Source organism: Eumetopias jubatus, unplaced genomic scaffold, assembly GCF_037043125.1.
Source record: "Eumetopias jubatus isolate StellerSeaLion01/CBP00866 unplaced genomic scaffold, mEumJub1_p1.0 scaffold_8, whole genome shotgun sequence".
NCBI classification, from domain to species: Eukaryota; Metazoa; Chordata; class Mammalia; order Carnivora; family Otariidae; genus Eumetopias; species Eumetopias jubatus.
The window spans coordinates 77,056,958-77,068,337 of NW_028274814.1; the positions used below are offsets into that span (position 1 = coordinate 77,056,958).

At 47.1% G+C, this 11,380-nt stretch overlaps 1 protein-coding gene across 2 annotated transcripts; it reads left to right on the forward strand.

Annotated features, from left to right (window-relative positions):
- The first annotated feature begins 1,115 nt into the window (after positions 1-1,115).
- On the forward strand, positions 1,116-6,455 carry TMEM106C (transmembrane protein 106C). 2 transcript variants are annotated; one of them, XM_028123177.2, is made up of 8 exons: positions 1,116-1,170; positions 1,750-1,961; positions 2,866-2,929; positions 3,418-3,577; positions 3,668-3,808; positions 4,258-4,307; positions 4,795-4,848; positions 5,728-6,455. In XM_028123177.2, the coding sequence occupies exons 2-8, from the start codon at positions 1,778-1,780 to the stop codon at positions 5,822-5,824; spliced, it is 750 nt and encodes a 249-aa protein (XP_027978978.1). In that variant the 5' UTR covers positions 1,116-1,170; positions 1,750-1,777; the 3' UTR covers positions 5,825-6,455. The 2 variants fall into 2 exon arrangements, with proteins under 2 accessions (XP_027978978.1, XP_027978979.1); XM_028123178.2 differs by having other exon boundaries at positions 1,170-1,248.
- The last annotated feature ends 4,925 nt before the right edge of the window (positions 6,456-11,380 follow it).

Sequence of the window (11,380 nt, forward strand, 5' to 3'; positions counted from 1 at the left end):
AAGTTCTTTGCTTGACCAAACTTTAGTCAGGCTCCTAAAACTTCTCATAGTCCCATCAGTGTGCTTATTGTAAAATCCAGTTTTAGCAAGAAAACTCCCAACCCTGGATACCTGATCTTTCTCCACCATCCCCTAGGAGATGTCTGATCACCCTGTCCTGTCTTCAGCAAGAATCCTGTTAGGTCAGTTTAGCCAGAATTCTCCTTACCCCTGATGTTTCCTCTTAGTAGTTTTCCATCCACTGACCCCCACCCTGCTCCTTGGCTCTAAATTCCTACTTGCCCATGCTGTATTCAGAGCTGTGCCCAATCTCTCTATCCCACAGCAAGTCCCCGTTGCAGCTGTCCCTACACCCATTGCCATGGCCCCCTTTAGTAAAGTCTGCCTCACGGTCTTTAACAAGTGTCATTCGATATTTCTGTTTTAGCCCTTCTTACTCTAAAAGGCTCAGTGGACCGACTGTGACCAGGAGTTGGGCAGGTGGCTAGACAACAGAAGGAGCACCCAGCCTTCCCCACAGAATGAGGAGAGAGATACGGAGGTGGTAGACCTCGGAAGTCGCCAGCTTCGCTCCCATTGCCACCCAGTTCAGGATCTCTCCTCTCCCCAGCATCATCTTAAGCAATGTCACCTGCTAAATGTCTGCCCTCTGCTGCAGGCTAAGCTCAAGCGGGTAGTCCGTACAAAGAAACCCACCCTTAAAAAAGTGTTCTCCAACCCCTTCTGTGCATGCCTTTGTGTGTGTGTGGACAACTCGCGAAGGGGAGGACTAAAAACAGCAGGGGGGCAGGTTCCGTGTGTTCTGTACCCTTGTACCCTCAGCGTCCACACCGCCCCTGTGCTCCAACAGTAGTTAAGAATGGCTTTGGCCGCCGCCAGCTCCTTCCTCGTCCCCAGGCAGCGACAACGCGGCTCCGGAAACTTGACTCGGGCCCCTCCCGGCGTTTCTGAGGAACTGAGGAGTGTCACCCTCTGCCCCAGTCCGCCCCCCCCAAACCACTCCGGGCGCCGCTCTCCACCGCCCTCTGCCGGGGCCGCAGCTGGGTTGCGAAGAGCGCACGCGCGAGCGCACGCCGGCGTCCCCCTCCTCCCCACCCCCCCTTCCCCGCGGCGCTTGCCCTTCGGCGCGTGCGCAGCGAGTCCCGGCAGCTGCGAGGACTGAAGAGGCAGGTAAGCCTGAGGGAGCGAGCGGGCAGGTGGCGGCGGCTGCGGCCGGGAGAGGAGCTGCCAGGAGTTGGCGCCCTGCAGGTCCGGGGACGTCGGCGTTCCGCTCACGCCTGGGCGACTCTGGTGGGCTCAGAGTGTCACTCTGCCAGGGGGCGTGACCTGAGCCCGCCTCCCGGGGCCGGGAGAGGAGGGGGATGGGGAGCTCGAAGGCCTGTTATTGATTTGGTGACTGTTGTTTGTCCGGGAAGGTTTTCACGAGGAGAGCCCAGAGTTTGCAGATAGAGGACAGGAAGGGGCGAGGCTGGGGCCAGGTGGGAGCTGGGGTGCGTCGAGTCCGCAGGCCGTGAGGAGCTGGGCAGGTTGGCGGAGGGGGCTGTTCCTCTGGCTTTATGTAGCGGGTGGGAGGGAGGTGGGGAACGTTGCTACAAAATGATGATCCTGGTGGAAATTGTGCAGCTGTTTGAAATCACGGGACGGCAGTTGGGTCATTTTTGTGTTTTCACTTTTCTCATAGATGCAGTTTCTTCTCTCCTGGTTTGGTGTGGCCACTAACCTGCATTCACTTGCCTCTGTACCTCCTAGGACATGACACAAGTGGCACATCCCGGCCATGGGGTCCCAGCATTCCACCTCTGCTCGCCGCTCTTACTGCAGGCGAAAGAAAGAGGACGGGGAGGATTTGCTGTCCGACAGGGAGCAGGAAGAAGCCATTGCTCAGTTCCCCTATGTGGAGTTCACTGGTCGAGATAGCATCACCTGTCTCACATGCCAGGGGACAGGCTACATTCCAACAGGTGAGAATCTTTGGTAATCATGGGAAGAATTCCCAAGGTGCCCACAGGGCTTCTCCGGCCTCCCAGACAGAGCTTTTCTTCTAGGCAGTGGTGCCGTAGTCAGAGACAGTGCCCTGAACAGGAGCCAGTTGAGCTGACTTGATAAATTTGGGTAGGTTCCACAACTTCTGCTGGTCTCCTTATATCTGAAAGCCTTTCTTCACTTCCACTCTTTTGTTCTTTGTTTCCTTGCTTTGGAACATTCAGTTTGCTCTGCGCTGTGGGGTTTGTTGACAGGCACATCTTTTTATTGCTCTCACTCATAAGACCTGGCACTGCTTTGCAGGGGAACCATCTTGGAAGCTTCTTTTCAGGGAAGCAGGTAGTAAATCATTAACAGCCTAAGGTCTGGAAAATATTTCAAGTGGGGAGAGAAAAACATGCTCAGGAGTGGAGCCGTGATTAAGGACAGGATCATCTGTCACTAAGTTGGCCCTCAGAAAGTCTTAACAGTTCAGATGGAGAGTCACAGACGTTTACAGCTGGTAAGAACCCTAGAAACCATCTACTCCCAAGCCTTCATATGACACATGAGGAGACAGTGGCCTAGAGAGGTAATGATTACTTCCCTCAGGCCATTCGGCAGCGCCAGGCCATGTGGTAATACTAGAACAGGATCCTAGATTTCTCAGCCTCCATGTCACTGTCCTGGTAGGACTGATAGGATGTTTTGTAATTTGTGGCACACTCTATAGATGTACTTGTTTCTTGTTCTTTAGGCCCAAAACGTGAAACCTGTATTATAGAAATGTCTGATTCCAGACAAGCATGTGTTGCGGCAGGTTGAAGTGCGATGTAAAGGAGAGTGCCACCAGCGCATGGGATTTGTTTTTTTTACCAAAATAATTGTTCGGTTCTTTCCTAGAACAAGTAAATGAGTTGGTGGCTTTGATCCCACACAGTGATCAGAGATTGCGCCCTCAGAGAACGTGAGTTTCGTGCCTCTCTCCTATCAATGCCTACTTCTGTCCTTCTACCCCAGTCCCATATATTTATGAGCACCAGCTAACTTTTCAAAAACTTTTACCTGTTCTTGTGAATGCCCCATTTCCTTTAATACTATGTGCTCAAGCAAGATATCTCTTCCCTATCCTAATCCGGGGGAGAAACTGCTAGAAACATTCTAAGGGCCAAGTGAAAGAGTTGACTTGGAAGGCGTTGGAGAACAGGGTTATTGTTCGTGGGAGGTGAGGGAATATTTCTGTCTTCAGAGCTCCTCTCTTCAGCTTCTCTTCCCAGATGACAGCATTCAAGGGGGCTTTAAAGACTTCTCCCACTCCACTCAGTCTTGCCTGGTTTGTGGTTCCTGGCTTTTTGTACTTTCCCTTTCCCCTCATTCCCGGTTTTGCTTTTAATCTTGAGTAGCTGGACCTTGATATCTGACTGCCTGGCCAATCATGTGCTGTGTCATTTGCAGCAAGCAGTACGTCCTCCTGTCTGTCCTGCTCTGTCTCCTGGCGTCTGGCTTGGTGGTTTTCTTCCTGTTTCCACATTCAGTCCTTGTAGATGATGACGGCATCAAAGTGGTGAAAGTCACATTTAATAAGCAAGACTCCCTTGTCATCCTTGCCATCACGGTAAGACATAGGGCCTTGTTCCCAGATCGTGCAGCTGCAGGTCTTGGACCCAGGATACTCATCCTTGTTTCCTCACTTGCCCTCATGCAGGCCACCCTGAAAATCAGGAACTCCAACTTCTACTCGGTGGCAGTGACCAGCCTGTCCAGCCAGGTTCAGTACATGAACACAGTGGTTGGCACATATGTGACTGCTAACGTCTCCCTCATTCCACCTCGGAGCGAGCAACTGGTATGCTGTTCTCTTAGGGTCCTTGCTTCTCAGGCTTCAGGGAGGAGGAGTAAGGGCTGTGGGATGCTGTAGCCTCATGACTTTGCTTCCCCTCTCATTCCCACTGGTAGGAACTGGTTGGTGAGGAAGATCTGACATGCCCTGTAATTATGAGAAATTAGGGGGGGGAAATCAGCATTTAAGTATTAGGGGAACAAAAGAATTTGTAAGAGCAAGCAATTCGCTACAAATCAAGAAGAGGAGGTATTACAGTCTGAGGTCCATTGGCCTCCCAGAAGGGAGGAGGTTGCAGGCATTGTTAGAGGGACATGGTGTGTGTCAGGGACAGTCTTGGGGAAGTACTTTGTATGTGACGGAAGAAGGCTCCCAGGTCTATGGAGTGCCAATAAGAGTACTGTTCTGTGTCAAGCCTGCCTGGCCACAGACTGACTCTGGTGTCTTACTTTCAGGTGAATTTCACTGTGAAGGCCGACATGGGAGGACCGTTTTCCTATGTGTAGTAAGGACCGTGTTCTCTATGTGTGCTCTCTGCTGGGTGAAAGGGATTCGGAGTGTACTCAGCTGATGGGGGCCGGTCCCACCTTAAGTCCCAGCCTTTGGCCTGTAGGTTCCCTAAGCTTTGGATATCTTGAGGTTTATTTGGAGCATATGTTGTTGGATATGCTGACTTGCTGGAATTTCTAAAAGAACATTAAGCCACTTAGAAACATTTCCAAGCTCCAGCATTTATATGGTGGGTTTGAAAAAACAAAAAGGATCATGACGTGGGGGGGTGCATGGACACCGTGGGGGGGACCCTGTGGGGGGACACTCAGAGCTAGTGAGCCTTGGCAGCACTTAGGTGGGGAAGGGAGGGAAGGAGCCCCAAGCAGGGCCCCACGCAGGACTGACCATGTAACTCAGCACTCTTCTGATGATTCTCTTTTTTTTTTTCTTTTTTTTTTTTTTAAACCAAACTGACTGTCTCCATATTTGCTGTTTGGAAGCTTCTTCTGTACATTGCCCAATATTCTGGTGCACAACATAGTGATCTTCATGCGGTATGTGGCTCTTCTTCCTGTCCTCATGGCCTTTGTGTTTGCTCCTGGACCATCAAACTGTGTGACCTCGCCACCTGTGCTCGGGAGGTGCCGTGTAACTCGCCAGGCAGAGGCACCTAACCAAAGAGAGGACACCCCGTGCCTTACAGATACAGTAGACCCTCGGGTGTCCTCTAGATGCAGGGTCCCAATCACAAATCTCCAGATTCACGGTCAGCAGCTAGACCGTTCTCTCCATGAAGTCGCGTCTAGTTTTGTGATCCCTTTAGAATCCTAACAAGACTAGTAAAGAACAGAAAAGCTTCTCAAGGTGTAAGTACTGAGCATTTGGCCAGCTTACTTTCTGTCCACACAAGTGACCCTGTGTCACGGATCTTCAGGGTTCGGCCTAGAACCATGACTGTTAAATCTACCCATGAGAAGCACCTGCTGCGGGCATTTGAAACATGAGGGTCTAGAGTAGGGTTTCTCAGCCTCAGCAAAGGATTCACAACCATTTGTTGTGAGGAACTGTCCTGTGTATTGCAGGATGTTTAACAGCATCCCGGGCCTCTATCTGCTAAGTGCCAGTAACAGTCACCACTTCTCCCCGCCCTCAGTTGTAACACCCTAGAATGTTTCCAGAGAATGCCAGAAGTTTCCTGTGGGGTAAAATTGTCCTGGGTTGAGAGTCACTTCTTGAGAAGGTCACCTCATGGCATAGCATTTCTGTGAAGGTACAGAGATTCTCTGACCTCCTGGTTATGTAACCATGAAGATACACATCTGGGACCCATGGATACTGTTGCCTGAGCTTGCAAGAAGTTATTTAGGCAATTGTTCTTACTTGATCTCAAAAACAGAATTTATTCTTCTTGGTTTTTTTTTTCTCCCCCCTAGAACTTCAGTGAAGATTTCGTACATTGGCCACATGACCCAGAGCTCCTTGGAGACCCATCACTATGTGGATTGTGGAGCAAATTCCACAGCTGTTTAGAAACTGCTCTTGGTTCCTCCATAGCAGCACCTGCCAGAAGAGACACAGCATCTGTTCCCAGGGCCCGAGTTTCATACTTATCCCTGGTGGTAGAAGTAGAAGAGAAATTGGTTCTCTTAGTCCCCAGCAAACATCCTCCTGCCACTTGAGGGGGGAGAACTCCTCTCTGTGGCACCACCCATGTTTCTCAGAACCAGCAGAATCACTGCCCAGTGCCTAGCCTGTGCCCAGCAAATAGCAGGCACTTAGAGCAAGTTTGGAGAATTGAATTCTGATCTTTTCAGCTCTTCTTGGGGCATTGCGCCCTGAAATCCTGCCGTGGTTCTAGGTTCGCAGACCATGAGAGACGTGGAGGTTGGCCTGTGAGGGCAGCCGCGGACTGGCCCCACTCCTCTGCACAGAAGAGGCAGCAGGGCAGGAATGTTGGAATACCTAAGAAAGCACAGACCCTTTAATATGGGAAATTTTTTCACCTGCTCTCAAATGCCTAGGAACTTTAAAAAAAAAAAAACTTTTTCCTGTAGAAAGTTACAATTGTTTTTACCAAGAGTCTATGTGAGGCTTGATTTACCCCTCATCCATTGGCTGGAACATGGATTAGGGATTTGGTAGAAAAATAAACCCTGCTTTTGATTCATCTGCGTCTCCTCTGATTGCCTGGATGTCTTAGGAGCCACCTCTGGGGGACTGTAGACTAGTTGCCTGCTAAGTGGGTCAGCACAGGAGGGGAGGGAAGGAGAGGAGCCCTGACTGCAATGTCCCCGGGAGCGCCCCTCACAGAAAGCAGCCTCCCGCCACAGCAGCCTTGCTTCTCTCCATCTGGCCGCCACAGCAGCCTTGCTTCTCTCCATCTGGCCGGGGTGGTGACAGGCTGCGCCCCTGCCCCCTCCCCTTCCGGGACAGAGTGCTGGGCTCCCCCCCGGGAGGTAGCTAGCAGTAGGGCAGATGCCTGATGAGTGAGACGCTGCTTTCCTACCGAGGAACAACCTCCCCCACCCATTGGCTGTAGCGCTGAGAGGACCTAGTTTGAGGCTGAAAGCTTGAAGTGTGGCCACCCTCTTGGCACCCCAGGAGTGGGCTGCAGCCCCATGACAGCAGTGAATCCCGCTGAGTAGTTAGGTTTCTGAACTTGGCTGAGGTGATCTCCCTAACAGAGCAATAGATGGTGGCAGGGAGTCTCTATTAGTTTTTGTCCCCATTCCTGTCGCTTGCTGCTCACGATTTGCTTAATGATTTTTGCAATCTGAACCTTCAGACAACCATTAAATTTCATGACTGTTTGGCTGATGTTGACCATGACTGAGTCACCCAAAGCTGAGGGTTGAAAGCCGCTTGAGGGGGGAGAACTCCTCTCTGTGGCACCACCCATGTTTCTCAGAACCAGCAGAATCACTGCCCAGTGCCTAGCCTGTGCCCAGCAAATAGCAGGCACTTAGAGCAAGTTTGGAGAATTGAATTCTGATCTTTTCAGCTCTTCTTGGGGCATTGCGCCCTGAAATCCTGCCGTGGTTCTAGGTTCGCAGGTTCCGCATTCCACCGAATCCTTCAGTGGTGTGTATGTCTGTACGCAATAGTGATGCACACGTTGGGTGCAATGGTGCGGGAGCACGTCACCATTTGTGAGAACATTGTCCCAAACAGAGCGTGCCCTGAATGCATGAAGATGGTCACAGTTAGATGTCTTCTCTTTTGTCTTCCCATTTCCCAAATAGCCTCTAGCATATTTTCCGTATAAATTTGAAAAGGTTACTCAGTTTTGAGTCACATTTTATGGCCGTGTGCCTCAGTAGCATTTCTACTACATAGTACCTTAGAATTCAGCTACGATGTTCAAATGAGAGCACTTACAATTTTTAAACTCATCTGACTGCGTAATGCTATGTGCATTCTCATGCCTGTTTATATCCCTGGCATCCCAAAAGACACTTTGGGAAGTTCTGCATAGTTTTATTATGCTATCTGCCAATTACTGAATAAATGCATGTAATTTGCTGTCAGCAACACCAAAATAGAAGGGCAAGCGGTTGGCTTGGACATCATTGTTGTCACTGTTGTTTTCCTAGTGCCCTGGGATTTGGAGAGAATACCTTTCCTAGAGATGAGGCTTTACTGGAGATCTCTGTAGTTTCTGGCTTGGCCTGTACTCTGATCTTTCTTGCTCTCAAACAACTTCTCTGTCACCTGGTGGAAATCTCCATTTGTTCACTTACTCAAGCCAGAAAAAATGTTTATTGAGCACCCGCTGTACGCCAAGGATGGCATTTTGTCTGATGCATTTTTGTCAAGAATCGTAGCTAGAAGTTTATCTATCACAAGCTTTTGATATTTGCCAGGCCCCATAGAGGCCACAGTTTGCCTCCACAGTCTATTCTGCAACCCCAGTTTCCCCAGAGCAGGTTCCCTGAGATCCCCGGATCAGCTGTTCTAGGAACTCTAGCCTCAGGTGTGAACCAAATTATTTTGAAAGTTTTGCCTATTCGGTGGCACCCTGGCTGGCTTAGTTGGTAGAGCATGCGACTCTTGATCTCGGGAGTCGTGAGTTCAAGCCTCACATTGGGTGTAGAGCCTACATTAAAAAAATAAATAAATAATGAAAATTAAAAACGGAGCCTATTTGTAAAAGCTCTACATGAATCTAAAGCATCCCAGATACTTCTTCTGGGCAAAGTAATTCTTATTCTTTGCCTTTATAAGTAAGATTCTTTGGTTTTAATTTCAGTATAGTTAACATACGGTGTTATAGGGGCGCCTGGGTGGCTCAGTCGTTAAGCGTCTGCCTTCGGCTCGGATCCTGATCCCAGGGTCCTGGGATCGAGCCCCGCATCGGGCTCCCTGCTCTGCGGGAAGCCTGCTTCTCCCTCTCCCACTCCCCCTGCTTGGGTTCCCTCTCTCACTGTCTCTCTCTGTCACATAAATAAAATCTTAAAAAAAAATACAGTGCTATATTAGTTGTAGGTGTATGTTAGTAGTGAGTCAATGCTTCTATACATTACTGAGTGCTTAGCCTAAGTGTGCTCTTCACCTGCTTCACCTGTTTCCCCCATCCCTGCTTCCCTCTCCCCTCCGGCAACCATCAGTTTGTTCTCTGTAGTTCTCTGTTTCTTGCTTTCTCTCTTTTCCTTTGCTTGTTTGTTTTATTTCTTCGATTCCACATATGAGTGAAATCATACGGCATTTGTCTTTCTCTGATTGACTTATTTCACTTCACATTATCCTAGTTACATCCAAATTATTGCAAATGGTAAGATTTCATTCTTTCTATGGCTGAATAATATTCCATTGTGTATATAGACCGCATGTTCTTTATCCATTCATCAGTCAGTAGACACTTGGGCTGCTTCCGTAATTTGGCTTTTGTAAATAATGCTGCAATAAATGTGAGGGTGCATGTATCCCTTCGAATTAGTGTTTTTGTATTTTGGGGGTAAGTACCCATTCATGTGATAACTGGATCATATCGTAATTCTATTTTTAATTTTTGAGGAACCCCCATACTGTCTTTCACCATGGCTGCCACAGTTTGCATTCCCACCAACAGTGCAAGAGGGTTTCCTTTTTCTCCACCTCCTTGCCAACACTTGTTTCTTGTGTTTTTGATTTTAGCCATTCTGGCAGGTGTGAGGTGATACCTCATTGTAGTTTTGACTTGCATTTCCCTGATGATGAGTGATGTTGAGCATCTTTTCAAGTGTCTGTTGGCCTTCCATATGTCTTCTTTGGGGCAAGGTCTGTTCATGTCTTTTGCCCATTTTTTAATTGGATTATTTGTTCTTTGGGTATTGAGTTGTATCAGTTCTTTATATATTTTGGATACTAACCCTTTATCAGATACATCATTTGCAAACATCTTCTCCCATTCTGTAGGTTGCCTTTTAGTTTTGTTGATTGTTTCCTTCACTTTAAAAAAAGCACAGAAACTTTATTTTGATGTAGTCCCAATAGTTTATTTTTGCTTTTGTTTGCCTTGCCTCAGGAGACCTTTCTAGAGAAATGTTGCTACAGCCGGTGTCAGAGAAATTACTGCCTATGCTCTCTTCCAGGATGATTATGGTTTCAAGTCTCACATTTAGGTCTTTAATCCATTTTGAGTTTATTTTGTATATGGTGTAAGAAAGGGGTCCAGTTTCATTCTTTTGCCTGTAGCTGTCCAGTTTTCCCAACACCATTTGTTAAAGAGACTGTCTTTTTCCCATTGGATATTCCTTCCCCCTTTGTCAAAGATTAATTGGCCATATATTTGTGGGCTTATTTCTGGGTTTTCTCTTCTGTTCCATTGATCTTTGTGTCTGTTATTGTGCCAGTACCATACTGATTTGATTACTACAAGTTTTATGATATGAGTTGAAGTCTGGAATTGTGAGGTCTCCAGCTTTGCTTTGCTTTTTCAGAATTGCTTTAGTTATTTAGGATCTTTTATGGTCCCATATAAATTTTAGGAGTGTTTGTTCTAGTTCTGTGAAAAATTCTGTTGGTATTTTAATGGAGATTGCATTAAATCTGTAGATTGCTTTGGGTAGTTAGATATTGTAATGATATTTGTGCTTCCAATCTATGTATGGAATATCTTTCCATTTCTTTGTGTCATCTTCAATTTTCTTTGTCAGTGCTTTATAGTTTTCAGAGTATAGCTCTTTCACCCGTTTTAAATTTATTGCTAGATATTTTAATCTTTTGGTGCAATTGTAGATGGGATTGTTTTCTTAATTTCACTTTCTGCTGCTTCATTATTAGTGTATAGAAATGCAATGGGGGGGGCACCTGGGTGACTCAGTTGGTTAAATGTCTGCCTTCGGCTCAGGTCATGATCCCAGGGTCCTGGGATCAAGTCCCACAACAGGCTCCCTGCTCAGCAGGGAGTCTCCTCCTCCCTGTCCCTCTGCCCCTCCCCTAGCTTGCACTCTCTCTCTCTCACTCTCTTTCTCAAATAAGTAAATAAAATATTTAAAAAAAGAAATGCAATGGATTTCTACACATTGATTTTGTATACTGTGATTTTCCTGAATTCATTTATCAGTTCTAGTAGTATTTTGGTGGAGTCTTTAAGGTTTTCTATATATAGTATCATGTCATCTGCAAATAGTGACAGTTTAATTTCTTCCTTACCAATATGGATGCCTCATTTCTTTTTCTCGTCTGATTGCTGTGGCTAGGACTTCCAGTACTATGTTGAATAAAAAGTGGTGAGAGTGGACATCTTTGTCTTATTCCTGATCTTAGGAGGAAAGTTCTCAGTTTTTCCCCACTGAGTATGATGTTATCTGTGGGTTTTTCATATATGGCCTTTATTATGTTGTGGTATGTTCCCTGTAGCCCTACTTTGCAGAGGATTTTTACCATGAATGGGTGTTCTACTTTGTCATATGCTTTTTCTGCGTCTATTGAAATGATAATATGGTTTTCATCCTTTTTCTGATTGATGTAATGTATCTCCTTGATTGATTTGAATATTGAACCACACTTGCACCCTGGGAATAAATCCCATTTGATCATGGTATATGATTTTTTTAATATATTGTTGGATTTGGTTGCTAATGTTTTGTTGAGGACTTCTGCATC

Bases quoted from the DNA above. Each gene is read 5' to 3' on its own strand.
- TMEM106C (XM_028123177.2), top strand. From the start codon at position 1,778: ATGGGGTCCCAGCATTCCACCTCTGCTCGCCGCTCTTACTGCAGGCGA. The intron at 3,578-3,667 runs GTAAGACATAGG...GCCCTCATGCAG, and splicing joins TTGTCATCCTTGCCATCACG to GCCACCCTGAAAATCAGGAA. The intron at 4,849-5,727 runs GTATGTGGCTCT...TCTCCCCCCTAG, and splicing joins AACATAGTGATCTTCATGCG to AACTTCAGTGAAGATTTCGT.